Raw genomic sequence first — 22,152 nt, 5'->3', positions numbered from 1 at the left:
AAAGAAAACAGGAAACCCATTTTTATGAGACTACACTGAGTCACTTGAATAAGCTTCTCCTAGTGACGCATGATGCTCAACACCCATCCAGGATTCGATTTTTAAATCTCGGATCATCCGGTCAGTCAGCAAATGTTAAACATCCCAATTTGCTTCCTCTTTGCATGTCTGCGACAGTCTCAATAATCTTCCAATGCCATTTCCAATTTGGAAAATCTCCCGGACATGTTCCTTATCCAGTCCTCTAAGCCACAGGCCACTCCCACCTGCCTGGTAAAACTGCCACTCCCCTCCTTGGCCAGGTTTTACCCAGCACCTTCACAAAAGCCCACCTAACTTAGTTTTGAGGGCTACACTCCCGCATGGTTCCCTGGTGAGCACGGAGTTGGAGCCAAAGAGCAGCTTGTGGCTGTCCTCAGCCATTTAGAGGGACAAGGACACCAAGCCACACACAAAACTTTCCACCCAAACTTCGTCCTGTCTAGAAGAAATGCGGGGACAAGGATGAAGCAGAGATGGAAGGAATAACCAACCAATAACCAGCCCAAGTTGAAACCCATCCCATGGGCAAGCACCAATCGCTGACACCATTAATGATACTGTTATGCTTACGGACAGGAACCTGCATAACTGTCCTCTGAGAGGCTCCACCCAGCATCTGACTGGAACAGATAGAGACCCATAGTCAATTACTGGACGGAGGTCAAGGACTCTTGTGGAAGAGTTGGGGGAAGGACTGAGGCCCTGAGGGAGATGATAACCTCACAGGAGGCCCAACAGAGTCAACTAACCTGGACCTCTGGGATCTCTCAGAGACTGAGGCACCAAAGAATAGGCATGAGTGTGGCCCAGGGCACACATGCGCAGCTCAGCCTCCATGTGGGTCCTCCAGCAACTGGGGCAGAGGCTCTCCCGATAGCTGTCGCCTGACTGTGGTATCTGTTCCCCAACAGGGCTGCCCTGTCTGGTCCCAGTGAGAGAGGGTCCTCACTGATATCTGTGGCAGAGTCTTGGTGTGGCCACGGTGGGAGGGCACCCAGTGGGGCCACCTTCTCTGAGGAGAAGAGTAAGGGAAATGGGGGAGGGTCTTTGTGAGAAGGGGACCAGGAAGGGAGTAAATAAATGAATAATTTAGAAAAGAACAGAAAACCGGAAAGAGTGTGGGTAAGCATGCAGAGTGCCTCTGCTTAGGAACTCTGTGACACCCCTCACTCAGGTGCTGGGTTTAAAGAATTCACCTTGTGTTCTGCGCACATTTCTCTGACTGCCTTTCTTCCTCATCTTTCTTATCTGCTTTGTTTGGTTTTTCCTCCAGAGTTGCCCTGTTCTGGGATCAGGATATCCTTCCACCTCAGCCTCCAAGTCTGCATCTGACCCTTGGCTCTGCCTTCCTTCCTGCCCCTTTCTTCCCCACAGAAGCAGCTGCCGGGCTTCTTGCCAGAGGAGCTTAGGCAAAACAGCTGGCCAGGAACCCCATCTTCAAAACGCACTGACAGAGCAAACACTATCCAGTGGCCTAACTCTTACTTACATAAAGACTTTGCGGGCAACACTGGTCATGTTATTTATTAATTTTGTCTTACAGTTTTATCATAGCTGTACTTTTCAAAAAGTCAGTACAAATCCAAATAAAATCTTTAAGTTTGGTGCCATTGCTCATTCCTTAGTTTTGACAGCTGTTCGACAGTATCAGGAGTAAGTGGAGAATATTCAGAACTTTCCATATGATCCTTGCAACTTTTCTGTAAACCTACAATTATTTCTAAGTGAGTTGTGAGAGAAAGCTGATATCAATGATTCCTACGTTTTTTGAAAAAAGTAAATGAATATCTCCAACTTGTCTAGTTTGCTGTGTGTTGACAAAGTAGTTAAAGCCAGAAATTCTAATAAGGAAAAAAAAAGGTTCAAATGGTTGTCTTTTCAACAACTCCTTCTCCATAATATGAAGAAAAACAGCATTAAATAAAGTCTCAATACCATTCAGCAATGTGGATGATGTTCACTAGCTTCTGGGCATTATGAAAGTTATTTAGGTTTGGTGGTTAAGGGCTGTAACTTTGTAAAATTAATAAACAGCAGAGAGTTGGGGACATAGCTCCATTGGTAAGGTCCTTGTCCTGCAAGCACAGCCCCCCCTCACTCCCCAGCACCACAGAACTAGGCCTGGAGGCACGTTTGTGTAATGACGCTCTGGGAGATCCGACATTTAAGACCATCCTTGACTGCACAGCAAGTTCAAGGAAGAACTTGAGGGTGAAGGAAGAAGGAAAGATGGGGTACCAGTGGTACAGACTACGACCTAATATTAGACTTTATTAAGAGGATGAAGCAGGAAAACCCCGAGTTGTTGAAGGCTTCCCTGCACTGCTGAGTTCAAGGCCAGTGTGAACAACTCCCTGAGACTCTGAGGGCCAGGGACAGAATTTGGTGGCAGAGAACTAGCCTAAGGGTCAACCTCCTTAAAATCAGCACTCAGCACCCCTTGGAATGTAAGGGTCTTAGATAACTGTCCAACAGATAGAAGAACTTGAGACTACAATCTCTTCTTAAAGACTCTTTTCACTAGTATTGACAATAAAAACTGAACCCTGACACATCTCCCTGAATCGAATCAGCAAATCACTTTTGCAACTGCCGTGAAGGGGAAAAGGAAACTAAATGCTAACAAGTGGGGTGACCCAACTTGTTTCCTGTTGCTTTTCCTCTTGCTATTATCACTCCTATTGTGACCAACCCCCACCCCCACCCCCCCGAAAAGAGAGAAGGAAACAAAACACTCCTTTATTAAGATCAGAACAGCTTCCCACATGGGTTCTTTTTGAAACCCCCATTTCAAGAAGCACAGTATACCTCTCCATAAGCTGCGCCCCTTGCCCCAAATCACCCTGCTTCAGGTAAGGCATGTCACTTGCTCGGGCCTCCGTTTTCTCATCCGGAACCTTGGGAGGTTGAGGTGTGTGGAGAAAAACTGGCACACTAAAGTCAGATTCTCACCTGCAGAACACAGGTGTGTGTTTATGGTTCCTTGACAGTATTTGGTAGTCAAGGTATTGATGTTATTAATTACATTGAGAAACACATGTCTGACAGTGCATGTGTGGAAGTAAATCCAAGTCAAATATCAAATATCTGATAAGATATTGCTTACACAAGTCTGTGTTTGGCTTCTCCCGATGTTTCAGAATCCTGAGACCATATTGTGATGTGTCATCATGTAGCTAGCCAGGATGAGCCGTTTCCCTAGTAACTCTGGGATACATCCAGAAGCTTTTGATGGGGCTGCTCACCTGAGGTTGGCTTCCATGGGTTACTTGTCTGCGAGCATTAGAGGGAATGACTCACTCTTGCTCTGAAGTGCGATGATTTCCAAAAGGCATGCATCAGCGCAACTTCAAGCACAGAGGAGATTGTGGGGGACTGAGCTTGTGGGGCGGAGCTTGTGGGGGCGGGTACCCATTTCCCAGCACAGAAGTCTTGGGCACCCATCCTCTTAAGGGTTTTTATGCCACACCAGAAAAGTAAATCTAAGAATTAAGTCATTATATTCCATAGTAAATCAGAGATTTCCCCCCCTTCCTGTGTTTTCCTTACTTATTCCTTCCAGAATGAGACCTTATTTTAAGGGATATTTGGAGTATGGGCCCTCTGCAGGCTTGATAAAAACACTAGCAGATAACTGGTTACATAATTGAAGTGTTCAAAAATAAAATCCCAGCCGTCTGCTCTTTTGCCCCTTACAGAACCAGTTTTAGAGTAAAATCAGTGGGCATGAGTACTTAAGATGAAGATGTCCATAAAAAAATTGACAGACCAGGTCAAAATGGGTCACAAAGAGCAAAACTCTGCAATTTCCCTAAGTAGGATAATATTTAGCTACCGAGGCCATGAGAAGAAACAGAGAGAACAAAATTGATCTTGATACCATTTATAAACGTGTTATTTTTAGCAGAAGGAAGTAGCCTTAAGGTTCCAAGGCACTGTACCACAGTCTCCCGAAAGTTCAGACTCTGGATATAACTGGACGCCACACTTACTCTCTTTGGGTAAGAGAGGGAAGCAAGAGCTATTATGCTGCTGGCTTAAAATTAAAAATGCCAACATTTCACACACAGCCCCATTCCTGATACTATTATATTTTTAATGTCCTAATTTCAAATATAAATTTATACCACTGCCAGGGGTTTCAGGAATTGTCAAAAAATTATCTCATTCGCTTTCAACGTTTTTAGACAACTAAGCTCTTTCTCTTTGTGGCAAAAGAAGAAGGAACCAGAATCAAGTCACTGGCTTAGGAACTACAACTCACCCTTTGCTATTGCTCTCAGCATGCCTGTTACCCACCTTAGCAGGCAGACCCAGCCCATAGCTGCTGCCAGGGAGCAGGGCTGCCTTCTTCCCATCCTATAGCAGAACAAGAAGAGACCTAACAAAGGGCTGAGTGCCTGGGAAGACCCTGATCGGCAGGACATTGTGCCCATGCCTGCCTGCTAGGTGGTGCTGAGTTCTGCCCTGTGCCAAGCATCCTGAAAACCAGCATCATCGGCTAAAGAAGATGGTGCATCTTTTGCCTGTTTCACCTGGAAAAGCCTACCCCACATCCCCCTTTTTAATGTTATTTCTATTTTTTCTCCCCGTATGTATGGTGGTTTTGTCTGCATGTCTACACACCACACACATACGGTGCCTGAGGAAGAACATAAGAGAGCCTGAGTCCCCTGGAACTAGAGTTCAGACTGTCTCTACCCTCCATATGGATGATGGGAATCAAACCCCAGGCCTTTGGATGAGCAACCCCGGAGCCATCTCCCCATCCCAACACACACCTGCTTCAAAAAAGGTTTTGTCTTGATTTTTTTGTTTGTTTGTTTGTTTTTGTTTTTTTGAAATATTTTGTTAAAATTAAACAAGGACCAAACAAATCAACAACAAAAATAGCTAAGACATTCCTCTGTATTTTTGAAGGTTTCAATCACCTCTCTTGGGAATACAGAAAAAAAAGATAGAACCTTTGAATTGACAGTATTTCAAAAATCAGCTGCTAACTAATGCCCTTTAAGACACCGAGAAGCAGAATAAAACAGTAGAAAACAAAAGGCTCTTCCATGCTCACTGACTGGTACAGATACTGTAAAAATGGCTACATCACCAAAAACAGTCCAGATTCAACATGATCCCCCCATAATTCCAATGACAGACAGTCCTCAGTGAATTAAAGATGACGTCCTAAGATTTACATGGGAACGCAAAAGACAGCAATAGCAAAAGCAGTGCTAAGCAATCCGAACAATGCTGGCCAAATGACACTGCCTGGACGCCCACGATAGCGCCGTCCTCACAGGTGCTGGGAGAACTAGGTTTCCACAGGCAGACAGAGAAATCAGATCTGTATCTAAAGACCTTGATATAAAGCCGGAAACAGAACACTGTCAGAGATGTCAGGATACAGGCCCACGCAAGAACTCTCTGAAAAGGATTCCAATATCTCAGAGATAAGCCCAAGCACTACACATTAGACCATAGGAACTTGAAAGGCTTCTGTACAGCAAAGGAAGCTATCAGGAGAGTGAACTTGTGACACACAGAACAGGAGAAAATCTGCATCAACTATATCAGACCAGAGGTGGGGTGGGGCTGTTGATAGGTAGGCCATATATAAACACCGAGACCCACAAAGTAGCCCACTAATATATGGGCTATAATGCATGTTTCAGTCCTCAAAAGACCAAATATTACCAAAAAATGTTCAACATGCTTAGCCACCCAGAAATACAAACAGAAACTTCTTAGAGATTCTGTTTAACCCTAGTGAGACTGGCTACCATCAAAGAACAAAACAAAACGTGCTATGGAAGATGTGGGGGGAGAGAGGGACCTTTCTTTACTGCCAGCTGGGATGCAAACCGGTACAGCCACTGTGGACTGGGAGAAGAGAACTACCATGTGACCCAGCTGTATCTCTCATGGGTACACACCCAAAAGACCCTGTCTTTGGCCATGGAGACCGGTGTCAGTGTGTGTTGGCTGCCGCTGCTTTAATTCACTAGTCACAGTAGTTAAGAAATGGATCTTGTCTAGGTGTCCGTCAATATATGATGGATAAAGCGTTGTATAAACGCTCAGTGGAGTTTCATCCAACTACAGAGCACAATGGAACCATGACATCTGCAGGAAAGGGGACAGAAGAGGGGAGTATCCGGTGAGCCAAACAGTGGAGACTCAGAATGACAAATGCCAAGATCTCTCATAGTGCGTGTGCGAGCGTGCATGCGCGTGAAAGAAAAACAGGTCTTAGACAGAGAGGTAAAAGGAAGTGTAGTGAAGTAGAAGGGACAGGAAAGCAGAGAGCAGCCGTGGGGAGGGGGACAGGGTTGAGCAAGAGGGAGTGGGAGGGAAGATCAAGGGCAAAGCGACACGTCGATGTCACATCAGAACACACTAGATGCTAATTCTAAATGGATGAAAAATAAAGAAACAGAAATGAAACACGAGTTAAAGATACAAAGGGTGGGAGACGTAAAGTTCTGCTTAAACCCTGAAAGTATGTGTGTTCTAGAAAACCCTGAACGCATTCGTGTTCTAGAAAACCCTGAAAGCATGTGTGTTCTAGAAAACCCTGAAAGCATGCATGTTCTAGAAAACCCTGAAAGCATGTGTGTTCTAGAAAACCCTGAAAGCATGTGTGTTCTAGAAAACCCTGAAAGCATGCGTGTTCTAGAAAACCCTGAAAGCATGTGTGTTCTAGAAAACCCTGAAAGGATGCGTGCTTTAGAAACAGGTCTGAAAAGTCCTTGTAGTGGTACAAAGCAAACTAATAAAAAGTCAAAAACAAACCCGCTGGAAAATCCAGAAACACGCAGGAAACAGAGCTCACACATGCCTCCCGCTCCTTATGGCCACTTTTCTATTCTTTGCTCTCACCCATATTCTGACTAAGCCAAGCGTCCCGATTTAGACTATTTCGTGGACTTCACAAGTCACAAATACTTTTTGTTAATGCATGAGGAAATTTTACTTCTAAATGACTACCAATACACCAAAAGACATGTAACGAGTTCTGAGTCCTATCATCTAGTAATCTGGATTCAGAACTCTACAGGCAGCCTGAGTAAGCGGGTTAGCAGGCCAGCTACAAAACTCTGCTCACAATTTTTCACAGATAAAGCCCTTGAGAACAATTTGATCCTTTTTAAAAAATTATTATTCAAAGAGATGCCGCATTTGCCTACTACACCAAGAACCAAAATGTTAACACGGATGCTTGTTATTTTCGAGAATAGGCAAAACAAGTAACATGCATTGCATTTCTAAGATGCAAGGTAAGAAGAGCGTGTTTCAGGGCTAAGTCTTTACAAAGGGCTAGGTTTGCGTCTCTCTACAGAGCCGCAGACCCAGCACAGCACGGCACAGTGGTCCAATGCCTCTCAGAGGCACAGAGTCCAAGCTCTATGGTGGTACCCCAGTCCACACCACCATCACCGGTACACACCCTCCCAGCAGGCACTGCTACCCACTCCGGTTGTTTTCCTGGATTCCTGGCCTGACGTCACAAAGGCTACATTATCCAGCATACTGTGCCTGTTCTGGAGGACAGACCTCCTACCTCGGGTCTCCTTCTCCACCTCAGAGCTGTGGCCTACTTGGCCATAAGCTCCTCCTCCGGCCATGGGCCCTGCTGCTCAACAGTAGCCTTGGATCCCGCAGGTCCCAGATACTGAATTTCCCATTTCTCATCCTGTAGCACCTGCTGAAGCCATCTCAAGGGGACTTGGGTCTTGCCTTGACTTTAGGGACCCCTAAGTGGGTTGGCCTCAATCTTGTGTGATCCTTGTGCCTTGAACTTCCAACTACTGGTCCACAGGCATGTGCTACCACAGGAGGCCTGCAAATGCTTTATTTTATAAAGCCTTTTCTGGTTTGCTTGTTTTTTTTTTTTTTTTTTAAATTTCTGTACTTCTGTTTTATATTTTAGCTCATAATACATTATCCGCTTAAAATGTCTAAATTGGTAGTTCTCAACCTGTGGGTCAAACCCTTTGGGGGTGTCACATATAAAAAAACCTCTATATCAAACATTTGCATTATGATTCAGGACAGTAGCAAAATTACAGTTATGAAGTAGCAATGAATGTCTGGGACACTATTAAAGGGTTGTAGCATTAGGAAGGTTGAGAACCATCGGTCTAGATAAAAACGAACCATCTTCACTTATATATAGAACAAGACAGAGAGATCGTTCCCTTAGCACTCACAGTCTAGGTGTGATGGTATCTACTGGAGTGGAATGGGGTATCTGGAAGCCGGTCAGGCTGGGCTAAGACACTGGTCAACACAGTCCATTTTCACCTTTGAAAAGGGATGAGGTTTGTTGAGGTGACCTCTCTGATTATCCCTCTAAAATATTCTTCTCTGTTGAGATGATCAATTTTACAATCAGCCCTTGAATGGGTGCAGAAGCCGGGTGTCCAACAGACTGGCAGTAACTAAGAGTCAACAATGTCACCTCTCCTAGAGGCTCCAGAATTACAAAGCCTCTGAAACACCACAGCTGTGGAGTCAGCTCTTAAGTTAACTAGAACTGAATGTCAGACTTCAGAAAGCAAAACCACATAAGTCTTTAGGGATGAGGCCCAGACATGCAAACTTCTATCTTAATACGTATGTGCAAAACCAGATCATTTGAGCAAGGTCTTCAGGAATAGTAATGAAATTATGGTTATTAACACTAATAAACCTCATAATGTCTCTCAGCTCGGAAAAAACTAAAGAATCGAGACCAAAATGTGGTTCAAAATACCAACTTACAGATGTGCATGAACTCTGCTCTGTGTGTTTAAGGGGTGGGGGAGATGTTGAAGACTTGTACAGGTAAGAGAGACACCCACAGGAAGATAACAACCAACCACAAGACCAGCAGCGCTTAGGTTGTCACTGAAAGCCTGAGACCAGACAAGTCTAATTTGACTTTTGTCAGCCACACAGCTTTAGTCAAGTCCGTGGGTCTTACTGAGTCTACGATGGCCTCTGAGTTTAAGGAAGAATGGTCCTGAACCCCGATCCTCCGATGTCATCTCTTCAAATGGGAGCCCTTAATTTGTCCAAATGTGGGCAAAACCATGAAAGCCCCCTCTGACTTGTGTCGTCATAACAGCACGTATGTGGAGTAAAACCCCAGGGAAAGAGGGGCTGCTCAGAGCTTGGCTGACCAGGCAGAGGGGGGGTCAGATTTCAAAGGTGAGGCTGGTGACAACCCTGCCTGCCTCCTGCTGTAGAAGCAAATGCTTCCTGTGCTGGGCTTCCCAAGCTTGCCTTGTAAGAAATCCCAGGCAAGGACTTTGCAGTGAACAGAGTAATGGGGGGCAGGGCCAGGCAGGGGAGGTGCCAGCCAGCCAGCCGTGAGCTGTGAGAGCTCAGTCAGCTGGTGAGGATAATTGGAAGTTTACATCAGGATTTCAGAGAAACATCTCAGAGAGGCTTCAAAGTTGCTTCAGACAAACCTATTCGGAGGCAGAGATCTTGTTTAATTCAGTTACTATAGTTCAAAGGACCCTTCTGCAATGCAACACACCACACACACACACACACACACACACACACACACACACACACACACACACACAAAATACAGATATCCAGAGTACAATTGGCCAAAGGACAGAGTGTAGCTGGAGTGCTTAGACACATCTGTATCACACCTCTTCCCAAGGCTCAAGGACCACAAAGAAAGAGGGGCCAGAAAGATTAGAAGAGCCAGAGGCTGGGAAGGACCGGAGCTAAATGGTGTCTTCTGGATACAACAGGTGTGCTGTATTCATGAACTCACAGCCCTGTGGTTGATCCTCCACAGAACCACACACGTGATGAAGCTGTCCAACGTCTTAGCATGGAGCAGACAGGACTCCTAAGCCCCATCCCTAACTGAGGACTGTGGGCAGCCAGGGACTGTTTAGGGAGGGTGGGCCAGTTTTCTTTAAGAGTGAGACCCCTGGCAAGTCAAGGTGCTCCAGTAATGGCCCCGAACCCAGGAGTATACGGGCAGCCCAAATCACTCACTAGAGGGAGCACAAAATTGGGGTGTTTACAAATATGATTAAAACACATTGTATAAAATTTTCAAAGAATAAAAATATTATATTTATCAAAGTTTCTCCCTTTGAGTATTTCTTAAATCTATTTCTTGTCTTCACTGTTAAGTATCCAGGGCCTTGAACACGATTAGACAAGAACCCTACAACTAATGGTAGGTATTGAACTCAGGACCTTGAGCAGAACCCTACAACTAAGCTGAGGTTCAATTCTGGCAAGCTGGTATATTTAGAACCTGAACATTTTTCTTTCACATCTTAAAAACAAGACAAAACAAAACAAAAAGCACTCTTTTTCAAGATGGGTGTGATGCCAACACTCTGGAGGCATAAGCAGGAAGATCTCCAAGTTTGAGGTCAGCTTGGTCCACATAGTGAGTTCCAGGATAACCAAAGCTTGCTCTCTCTCTCTCTCTCTCTCTCTCTCTCTCTCTCTGTGTGTGTGTGTGTGTGTGTGTGTGTGCATATGCATGTTATATGTGTGTGTACATGTGTGTATGTGTGTATGATGTATATATTGTATGTATGGTGTGGGTCCATGTCTTCTCTCCTTCCAGGAGATCAACTTCAGGTTATCAGACTTGTAGCAAGCACATTTTCCACTGAACCACCTGTCTCCTTGAAACACTAGCTCTTGCTGTCCGGGACCTGCATCTGCACTCTTAAGAGTCAGCACGCAATCACAAAGTAGAAAAAGGAAGTCTCCCTATGGTACAAGATAGTGCAGGGTAAATTGTTGAACCATAGAATAAATACATTTAGCCTTCATGATCTGTAATCCCAGAAAGAAAAAAAATTACATTGTCACACAGTGTGTTCTGCTATAAATGATACTTATATCCCACACCATAATTTTCCAGTGTTAGGTTCCTGACTGCATAATCAGCTAACTTTACATCTAAACCTTCCTATATTTTGTAGGACTAGTAAGGGATTTTATTTTAGTCTTTAAAACAGGAATTTGTGTAATTTAACCATAGTCCCCAAGTAACTTACGGAAAAATCACTCAGCAATTTAGTTATTTCTGTAGTATTGTGCAGAATAACTGGGCTGTAATTCTTACAGAACAATACATTGACTATTAATGGTAATTAGCACTTTTCTAGGGAGAAATGTGGGCAATTTAAAGTTTGCTACTAGCTAATAGTATAAACAAATAAAAAGACAAATTATTTTTAAGTACTTAAGAAATAACCTTATTAGGAGAGTTTACTTTCAATTAATGTATCAATTAAAATAATTCTTAACTTTCCACTAAATGAGGAAAATATACCTGTCAAGGGCATGGTAGTAAAACTGCATTTTAAGACAGTGGGGTCTAAAACTAGAACTCTTATCTAATTATATAAAAAAAAAAGATAACTCTCTTTTTTTGGAACAATGCAGAATGAGTTTGGTTAGATGTTATAGCTTCCCCAGTAACCTGAATAGAAGTGTCCTGACAACGCAATGACATAGACTAGCTGCTAGGAGGGGGAGCCAAAGTTCTCGTTAGTGGCGTGAGAGCCATGACAAAGACCATGGAGCCCAGGAGATGGCTCTGCAGGTAAGGGCTCTTGACAAAGACCATGGAGCCCAGGAGATGGCTCTGCAGGTAAGGGCTCCTGACAAAGACCATGGTGCCCAGGAGATGGCTCTGCAGGTAAGGGCTCATGACAATGACCATGGTGCCCAGGAGATGGCTCTGCAGGTAAGGGCTCTTGACAAAGACCATGGTGCCCAGGAGATGGCTCTGCAGGTAAGGGCTCTTGACAAAGACCATGGTGCCCAGGAGATGGCTCTGCAGGTAAGGGCTCATGACAAAGACCATGGAGCCCAGGAGATGGTTCTGCAGGTAAGGGCTCTTGCCACCAAGCCTGATGACCTGAGTTTGACCTCTGGAACCCATATTGTGGTACATATGCAACAAGACATGTGTATGTGTACACAGTCATTGACACACACACACACACATAGACATACAGACACACACACAACACATAGACACAACACACACAGAGAAAATAAATAAACAAATAAATTTTTAAAAATACCGTCAAGGCAGTGGTCACCTAAAATGGTGCTTCTTGGAAGGAGAAGGCAGTTCCTCAGGAACTGGACATATGCCAACTGTATGATCCAGTCCCACTCTCATATTTCTCATAAAGGAAATGGGGTGAAAGTTCACATAAAGATTTGTGTATAACTGGCCATAGCAATTTTACTCATAACAGCAAAAAACTAGAACTAACCCAAGTGCCCATCAACAGATGACTAAGGAATACACGAAACCGAAAATGTAAGTCAATTCATAGAACAGAAATCAGGCCAGTGATTACTGGGAAGAAGACAGGGGAAATGCGAAGGGACACCAAGATACTTTGGGGTGATGGATTTGATACCTTGATTTTGTGGTTTCACAGCTGTGTCAAAAGTCACATAAGTATTATAGAAAACTTCAAATTTACATTATCAATTATGCAATTTATATTCTACATCAGTTAAACTGCCTTAAATATGGGGTGAGGATTATATGTGTGTGTGTGTGTGTGTGTGTGTGTGTGTGTGTGTGTGTGTGTGTGTGTGTGTATGAGTTTGGGCACGTGTGCTGGTGAGGACCACCTCAGCTGACAGTCTTCCCTTCCTCCCTTGTGTGAGGCAGGCTGTCCCTTGTTCACTACTATGTGCTCCATGCTGGTTGGCCCACCTGCTTCTGGCAATTCTCCTGTCTCCACTTCCCATCTCACTGTGGGAGAGCTGAGATTGCATGCATGGCCTACCATATTTGGCTTTACCCAGTGAGCCAAATTCCCAGCTTAACAAATCTGCTTTTAGAGAATACACAAGATTGAAGGTAAAAGGAGCTGAGTTTTCAGAAACAGGTTAAACATGAAAGATTACACACACCAAAGGAGAGAAGCCTCATAAGAAAACCACAGAGGAAGGGGAAAGACACCCTTGGGCCCTGGACCAGAACATACCCCACCTTCGTGAAGAGCCCAAGGAGTCCCGAGTAAAGAAACATGAGAGGTGCCCCGCAGCAGTGGTGCAAGTCTTGAATCCCAGCTCTAGGGAGGCAGAGGCAGGTGGATCTCTGGGCTCAGGGCCAGCAGGGTCTACAGAGTGAGTTCCAGGACAGCCAGGATTATACAGAAAAACCCTGTCTCCAAAACACATGTGCGTGTGTGTGTACATACACACACACACACACACACACACACACACACACACACACACACACACAGAGAGAGAGAGAGAGAGAGAGAAGAAAGAAAAAGAAAAATGGATGTGGCAGTATTAAACTAGAGCCCAGAGATAGATGCAAGATCAAGGCTCTTGTCTAGCATCAAAATCACCAGTGTCCAGAACTATCTTTAGTCTGTCTGGCCCTAGCATTCATCAAGAACAAGTACAACCAAAAGAAACGACAAGCCCTGGCACGATCGGGCAGGCCCAATCCTGCTAGGGACAGCCCTCTCAGGGGCCTCCTCACATGTGACAAGCCCAAGGTGAGCCACTGAGACAGAGATGCAGAATCGGTCAAACTTGCCATTGGGGTTGAAGCACCAGAAGTCGGTAGGAGCCAGTCACCAGCACGCTTGCATTGGGTGGCTCAGGGATTTCCCAGTTATGACCCCAGCATCTCTCTATCAGCACCAGGGGAAGGGCAAATTCCCGAACTCCACACATTAAGGTCGGCTGGAGGTCTTAAGCTCTACATGAATATGGAATGGTTTAAACTTAGCCGTAAGTCTTACTGGGATCAGGGAAGCCTAAAAGTCAAACCACTTCTGAGACCCAAGGCTTTCTTTGGTGTTGAAGATGAAAAGCAGGACAATCACGGCCTGGGAGAAGAACCCTGGGTCCCATTACGACTGCAGGAGCCTGTGGTGGGCAAACCTAACCCAACCCTGCCTTCGAGGGGAGAGTCTGAAGCGTGGGACTGATGGTCTCTCATTGCCGAGGAACGAGAGAGGTCTTGTTGGTAAGGAGTCTTTTACCAGCAGATATGAAGGCACATGCCTTTAATCCCAGCCCTCGGGGTTAGGATTAGGAGGCAAAGGCAGGTAGATCTCTGTGAGTTCGAGGCCATCCTGGTCTACAAAGTAAGTTCCATAATAGCCAGGACTGTTACACAGAAAAACCCTGTCTCAAAAAACAGAACAAAACCAAACAGTCTTTTAACTTATTTCAGGGAGGAGGGTACTCTATCCTTTCTGTCTTAAAGTATTTTAAGTATGAAAGTGGGGGAAATAGTTCCTATGTGGGAAGGAAAAAAAAAAATACCCTCTCACACAAAGCCAAAAAGATACCCTTCCATGAGGCTTCTCTTCGGGCAAATCACACAGCATCTCAGGCTCTCTGTTCGAAATTGTAAGCTGAGGACTTTGGATAAGGCCTGTGATACGAGGATGTTATAAACGCCGATGCTCACCTGTAATCACAGCACTTGGGAAGGAGGTGAAGGAGGAACACGAATTCTAGGTCAGCTTCTCCTATGTAGCCACCTTGGGGTACATGACAGACTATCTCAAAATCCAGAGGACCTAGGTTCAGTTTTCAGCACCCACGTAATGGTCATTTGAAAGAGATGTCCCCATACATATTGGACATTTAAATTGCTGGTCCCCAGTTGTCCGCTGTTTGGAGAGGGTCAGGAGGTATGGCCTTGGTGGAGTACATCTGTCACTGGGGAGGGCTCTGAGATTTCAAAAGGCCATTGCTATTTCAACTTAGTTCTCTCTGCCTCCTGCCTGCAGCTACAGATTCACCACTATGGACTCGAACCTTCTGAAAGCATAAGCCCAAAATAAACTCTTCTACAAGTCACTCAGCCATGGTGCTTTATCACACCATACAGAAAGTAACTAATGCAGTCGCTTACAACCATGAATAATTCCTGCTCAAGGAGATCCCATACCCTCTCCTAACCTCTGCAGACACCAGCATGTTCATAGTACAGATAGATACATCACAGGCCAAACGGTAATACACATAAAATATAATAAATAAGCCTAAAAGGTTGATCTTAAACAATTCCCAATCCAAACCAAAACAGAGTTAAGATCCCTGAACTTTCAGTTAGATGCCCCTCTTTCTGGTTCTCCAAACAGGGTTTCGCTGTGTAGCTTTGGCTGTCCACCTGCCTCTGCCTCTTACCTCCTCAGTGTTGGGACCAAGTCACCTAGCTCACCAGCTAACCTAGATTTCTGAGAGACCCAAAATAGTGGGGACTTACAAACGAGACTAAGTGGTAAGAAAACCAAGCCAAGGTGGGGGAGGATGAGAGACGCTCTGCTTTAGGAAGGGTGGGCAGGAATAACCTCTCACAGCTGCTAAGAGTTGAACAGAACAGGGAAGAGTCAGGGAACCAAACCAATAGAGCAACTGAAGACATAGCAGCCAGGACAAATCCCTGAGGTGGCTCTCGGATTATGGGAAGAGAACCTAGCCTCTCTTTTGTGTTTTACAGCCTCCTGCTCACGAATGCACCCAGCCCTGTTCATGTGGAGACATACAACATTCTAAAGAGTAGCGCAGTGCCAGAGGACTAGCCTGCCGCTTTCAAAGACAGGCCTTCTACACCAACTATTTGCTGCTCTCCGGCTCCTGGCCACACGGTTGCTTACTCCAGGCAACTATAAACAGAATTTAAATGCTGTTTTCAGAACTTTTATAACAGGAACCCAAAGTAACAAGCTTTCGACAATCATGCAGTGCGTACACAAAGCCGAAAGTCAATGAAAGCATCAGGCCTTCCGTGACTGTGTATGGATGTATTACAATGTTTTTAAGTATTGAGGTGATTTCATGGAGATCTTAGTTTGAAAAAACCATCCTTAGCAAACATGTAGTAATAACTTTACTCAAACACAAACCGGCCTGTGAGATAGCCCAGTCTGCTAAAGTGCCACCAAACCTCATGACCAGTGCTTAATCCTCAGGGGCCATGTGAAGAGACTCCCAAAGGCTTTTCTCTGACCTCCGCACACGAACCATGGCGCACATATATCCCTTACCGCAACGTACGTGTGTGTCTGTCTGTGTGTGTGTGTGTGTTCTTTAAACTTCTTTAAAAATTAAAAAAAAAAGTGCAATGACTTGTAAAAAATAACAAGAGCGCACATTTTTAGAAGAGCTGGGAGCCTGGAAATCTGAAAACAAGGAGGAAGAAACTCCAAACTGTTGCTGAAGGAAGGAGTACCTTAGTTTTAAAGACTGCCCACAATAACAAGAGAATGTGTGAGCATTGGGCCGCGAAAGGTTCGGTCGGGCAAGCCTTTAAATGTCAAGTTCCCAGAGGGCAGACAGTCCATCCTATCTCACCTTACCAGACTCCCAGCCCAGCTCTGTAACAGCTTATCGTTGCTCAAACCCCGGGAGTTAAACGGGAAAAGGGTGTTTTCTATCGAAAGGCACAGAAACTGCACTGGCTGTATCGGAGAGCTTCCATGTCTGTGAGTGACATGGCATACTTATAAGCAGCTGGGGTTAAAAGGAGTGTGTTAATTTAACAGGTAATCTCTCAAGGAACACTAACCAATGGGCTCTGTCAACCAAGGGCACAGACAGACACTGTGCCAATTTTTTTCTGGAGAACCCTGCTAGCACTCTCACCCCTGAAGTCAGAAGTGCATGCACCCAATTTCCAGGAGCCCGGGAGACTCAGAGTAGCCAAATTACACCAGCGAGGCAAGCATTTCCTACACGGCCACACGGCTGGCTGTCACACACAGAAAGCAGCTCATTTAAACTGTGCCCTTCGGCCCTATTTAGGGATATCGCTAATGATTTCAAATTACAACAGTTGCTTTATCTCAAACCGTGATAAGAGAGGTCCATCCGAGACTCCTTTCTTTTAAAGTCATTTATCTGCTCTCCTCTCAAGGGATTAAAAAAAAAATGTTAAGACAAGTACAAACCTGCCTGAGCTTATTATAGATGCAACCCTCCTTCTCTCCCTCCTTCGGCTCCAAGCCAGCACCCTCCCTGTCTGGCTTTTCCAGAATTGAGGCAGTAGCCTCCGGTAAGGAACTATAAGTGGTTCTTTTATCAAAACAAGAAGGGATTCGCCGACAGGGAGAGGCAGCAACACCCCCCCCTTCACCCAGGCAGTTCAATTCACCCACTTTCTCCAGGTCACCAAACGCTCAGGTTTCATGGACGAAAAGTCAAAGGAGGGCCTTTAAGCCATCCAAATCCAGGAGCCAGGATGGAACACAGCGGATCGCCAGATCTGAGGTGTGGGCAGGTGATTCATGCGTGTGCACAGGCACTGCCCGGTTCAGGGCGAGATGTGAGGGGTAACGCTGGAAGGCACACCAGGATGGACAAAGCCACAACTATTATGGTGTGAAACAGATCCCGCAGGCACTGACTTAGGTCAGGAAATCTCCCTAGATTTATTTTCAGGCAAGTGACTCACAACCTAAGTAATTCCATCAAAATGACTCGCGGGTTCCTCTAGACCGACTTTCTGCTGCCCCCTGGCTGCCCCTCCCTTCTCTCCGCCCATCCAGTAAACCCAGACAGCTCACAGACAGAGCAAGCGCACCCCAGGGGAACAGGAGGCAGGCTCTCCGGCCCAGCCCCCACCCTCGGGAAAGGATGAATGGGGCCACAGCCACCGGCGAGAGCGCGGAGAAGGGGTGTGTGGGCTGCGCGCGAGGTGTGTACGCGGGTGTGCGCGCGTGGGCACGCACCCGGGCCAACTTACAGAGGTGGAGTTGGTCCTCGCCTGACCCTGGTTTCGCACCTCCTGCTCCCGGAACTGCAGTCCGGCCAGATGCTTTTCCAACGCCTCCCAGTCCATTGGGGGCGCAGGGGGTTCTTCAGGGACACGCATCCCACCGTCCGGAGGCTGAAGGCAGAGCCCCCCAGATGCCTGGTTCCGGCCTCCACGCCGGCTCCCTGGAGGCTGGGTCTTCTGGATGGGTCGCCTGGGAACCCGGGAGGCGTTCGGTCGGCCGGCTACCACCACGTTGCCATTGTGCCTGAGGTCTTGGGGGTCGTGCGGATGAAGGTTGCCGTTAGGCATCCGGGACGGCATGGTGGTGGCGGCGCTCCTGCTCCCGCTGCCGCTGCTGCCGATCCTGGCGCTCACGTCCCCCGGCTCCCGGACCGGACAGCGGTCATCCCGATACCCTCGATCGTCCTCCTCTTCCTCCTCCTCCCCGTCCTCCTCCGGAGCCCACTCATCAATCACCTTCTTCTGGTAGACCGGGAAGGGCTCTTCATAGTCTTCCAGAGCAGACACCAAGTCCAGGCTGCCCCCCGGCGACGATGAGGATTTGCACTCCGAGCAAGGGGTCACTTTGGTGGAGTTGGACTGTGAGCTGGCGCGGCTGCTGCTGCTGCTGCCGGCGTCACTGCCTAGATCCATCCCATCCTCTCGGTAATCCTGGGGGGAGGAGGCAGAAAGAGTGAGTGGCCGGGTTGAGCCCGCTGCTCCGGCCGCCCGCTGCCCGCCCCGACCTCCCCGCGCGCGGCGCCGGCCAGCCCTGAGGTGCGATCGCAGTTAGAGGCCTTGGGGCGAGAGCCAGCAGCAGCTTGTGCTGCTTCCCCTCCCCTTCCCCGCACAAGTTGACTTCCTCCGGTTAACTAACCCGCAAATTAGCAAAGGGGTGTGCAGCCAAGGGCGCGCACTTTTCACCCTCATAGTCCAGGGGCGCGCGCGGACTTTGTGTTAACCATTTTACGCCAGGCGCGCCCTAGCACTCCACCCCTAGGATTCTCCCAAACACTTTCCCACTGAATTCTGATTCCCTGGGGGCGGGACCCAAGAGGGAGGTAGAATCTGATTTCGCACCTCGCGGGGGCACTGGGACCACCCCCAACCTGGCCCCGCCCCGCCCCGCCCCCTACGGGCGGCCGCTGAATCGCCGAGCCGGAGGAGCTCAGCTTTACTTTCTAAGGAACCGCAGTAGTCGCCGGGCACATCCCGTCTGCTCGCCTCCTGGGCCAGCTCCTCTCAGGAAGGATGAGCACGGGGGTGCTGTGGGGCCCTCGCCCCAGCAGGATGGGACCCGTCAGTGCTTGCTTCCGCCAAAGGTGTGTGGGGCCGGGGCGCAGCGACAGTCGCTGCAGGCGCCGCCGCCCTGGGGAAGGGAAGACGCGCCCTCCCGGCGGCGGCGGCGGCGGCAGACCCGGTCCCGCCACGGAGCATGCCCAGAGGCTGCGGGGTGCGGCGCAGTACGCTCTCCCGGTTTTCCCCGCCGGAGGCTGGAGCAGGAGGCTGGCTGGGAGAGCACGGAAGGAGGGGGTGGAGAGGTGGGGGTACCGGCGCTAGGCTTGCAGACCTTACCGTTCGTGAGGGCCGCGCCCTGGGGAGGGGGCAGTGTGCTGAATGCACATCAAGGCCTCTTGGCTGGGCTCTTTACCCAAGCAAAGCCTCCTGGAGGGCCGCGCGGACCTGCTGCCTCCCAGTCCATGCGGAAGTCCCCAAGTGACCCTGAGAAGGACCTCCTGTCATCCTCACAAGCAATCAGACAAGCTGAGTAGGAGCTCAACTGACCAGTGGTCAGGCCCCTTTCATTTCCTTTCCACCTTTCCTCTTACTGCTTCCTCTCCCTTCCCCGCGCCCTGACATCCACTTCCAAGTTCAGGCACTGGGTGGAACCTGTTGCTTTTGCTCACGTTTCCTTCCCCTTCCCAGCGGCACTGAGGATGACCTCAGCGAGGTGTGTGCAGCTAGGAGAGGGAGTGTGAGCCTGGAATCTACTGTAGAGGTCAGGAGGCGGGGTGGAGAGCTATCCTAAAGGCGGGGCCAGACATCCCTTCTGACAGAATGGATCCAGAAGATTGTAAAAAGAGAAAGCAGCCCTGAGTAGTATGCCCCTAGTACCTTGGCTGGCTTTGCTTGCTTGACGTTTCTTTCAGGGAATTAAATTTTTAAAAAAATTAAGGGAAAATTTCCAAGACCATACACGGGCTACCTGAACTTGCCAGTTCTTCTTGTTTAGGCAGAAGGTTCAATGAAGGAAACTATTCCCTTGGATAATGTAGTTGGACTGCAGGATACCTTTTAAGGACTAAAACTTTCCTCTGAACCGTCTTGCCCTGTAAGAAGTTGGCTAGGCAATGCCTCCTCTGTACTGAGGACGGGAGAGCTCTTAACTCTACAAGGAAATGGAGCGCTTTCTTGGACTACCAGATTTAGGCCTGTAACTAATTTATTCCAGCAGGGCTAGTCTGGAGCAAACCCCTAGCTTGGCACCCTCCAAATGGAGGAGCAGAGACATGCTTGGGATTCCTGGATGAGGAGTGGCTGCCACCGGCCTTCAAGGCTTTTGTTGGGGACTTGGTGCAGAGGCCTTTGTCTCAGCGATTTCCTCTCTTAGGTAAGCTTCTGACCAGGAAATGTAATCAAACCTTAACTGGTCTGGAAGCGGCAATACCTTGAATAACAGGAAATGAGGTCTCTGGTCAGTCCAATGCTACCGTCTAAAGGGACTGGTTAGGACTTAAAATACACTTCACATGAACATCTGTAAACAGCCTGCTTAGTGCCACAAACATGTTTTGTTGTGAGATTGTAGAGGGGTGCAGGCTGCCCCTGAAGGGTGTGGAGGTGGCCTGTGTTCTGTGCCATAGACGGGAAGTATTGCTCCGTGAGACATGACAAAGCTTAGGTCAAAAAAAAAAAAAAAAAAAAAAAAAAAAAAAAAACTACCTAAAAGAGAAATGATGGCTTATCGAGTAAAGCGCCTTCTGTAAAAGCTGGGTGCTGCCTGTAACCCCAACATGCTGGGGATGGATATGGAGACAGGCCCCTGATAGTGGGAACCAGGCTGCCCCAAACTGCAAGCCCCAAGTTCAGAGAGAGACCCTATCTCAAGAAAAAGAATTTCAAAATAAGCTGAAGTAATAAGGCACCGTCACCCTGTGGCCTCACACATTCCTACACAGGCAGGTAGACCTGAATGCACATCTGTACTCACATGCATACAGCACACACACATTCACAGAGCCGTGCTCTCCCTGGCAGGCGCAGGTGGGGAAATCAGCTGGGGTTACAGGCACATTAGATTGACGGCCCCGTTTTTAAGCACCGGGACCTCCTGAGCCACCCACACAGCTGGCACACTCACGCCTCAGCATCTGGAGAGTCTGGGATCAGAAAATGGAACCTAAATGAAACATTTGGCAAGGTAAATGCACCGCCGGAAGTGCGTGGCATTTCAAAACCAGCTGTAAACATCTCGGAACTATCTGTAGTTTCACGTGCTTTTCTGACCAGACAATCTGGATCAGAAGGGAAGTACCAAGTCTCCTTTTCCTCCACTAGCCGTAGTAAGTGCTTGGCCAGCCCAGCCACCATCCTGTCCCAGGCTTCCATCCCACTTTGGAACTGGAAGGCCCGCCAACTTCAGGGCAGCAACAGTGAGCAGTTCTGTCCAGTAGGATGGAGAAATGATTTGCAAAGTGATGGAAAAGTCCCGGCTTCTTCCTCTTTAGGGAAGCTTCCCAAGTTAGTTTGCTGCTTTCTTCCTTTGATCTACGCCCTCCAACCTCTGTGAATCAGACATGAGAACTGTGGAACAGAACCTTCCCTATAATCTACTGTTGTCATTTCTGCCTAGATTAAGTCCCTTTTGGCCACCAACCACCCTCACATTAAGTATTACACTCTGAAATAGTCCCGGCTGTTGTATGCAGCCAAGTGCAGCCTTCCCAGGAATGTAGCTCTCTCCCTGACCAAAACTCCGCAAGGGTTGCCTCTAAAGGACCTGGTTTCCATCACCGCCTCCAACTTCTCCAAACAACTTTTTTTTTTTTAAATCCTAAACCTCAGACAATAAGCCACTTCCTCCTGGAAGGTTTGTGTTCTTCCTGCTACCTGGGTCAGGGGACAGTCCTCCCAACCGGTGGCATCCACTGTAACGTGATGTACACCCTCAGAGTTGCTGTTTCATTGGCTTCTCTGATAGCCTCATGGTAAGAATTATGTTTTATATTAGAACTCAGGTCACACATCTGTATAAAAACAAATAGAAGTTTCACGAAACCCTTACTTTGTGAGTATCCTATTCTAGGGTGCTAGAGGTGTAGTCCAGCGGTTAAAAGGATGATCCGAAAGACCAGAGGCCC

General features: G+C 47.4%; 1 protein-coding gene across 1 annotated transcript in view; it reads right to left on the bottom strand.

The window, feature by feature from the left end:
* SCHIP1 (schwannomin interacting protein 1) overlaps positions 1-18,799 on the bottom strand; it is a 125,651-nt gene extending 106,852 nt beyond the window's left edge. The window contains exons 1-2 of the mRNA XM_080915874.1: positions 18,669-18,799; positions 17,780-18,463 (exon numbers count right to left, since the gene is read on the bottom strand). Coding sequence (XP_080772000.1) covers positions 17,780-18,445 — 666 coding nt within the window. The 5' untranslated portion in view covers positions 18,446-18,463; positions 18,669-18,799. The remainder of the gene's footprint in view (positions 1-17,779; positions 18,464-18,668) is intronic.
* Positions 18,800-22,152: the final 3,353 nt, after the last annotated feature.

The sequence above is a fragment of the Micromys minutus genome, assembly GCF_963924665.1.
Source record: "Micromys minutus genome assembly, chromosome: 4".
Taxonomy (NCBI): domain Eukaryota; kingdom Metazoa; phylum Chordata; class Mammalia; order Rodentia; family Muridae; genus Micromys; species Micromys minutus.
This window is presented reverse-complemented; position numbering and strand designations above follow the sequence as displayed.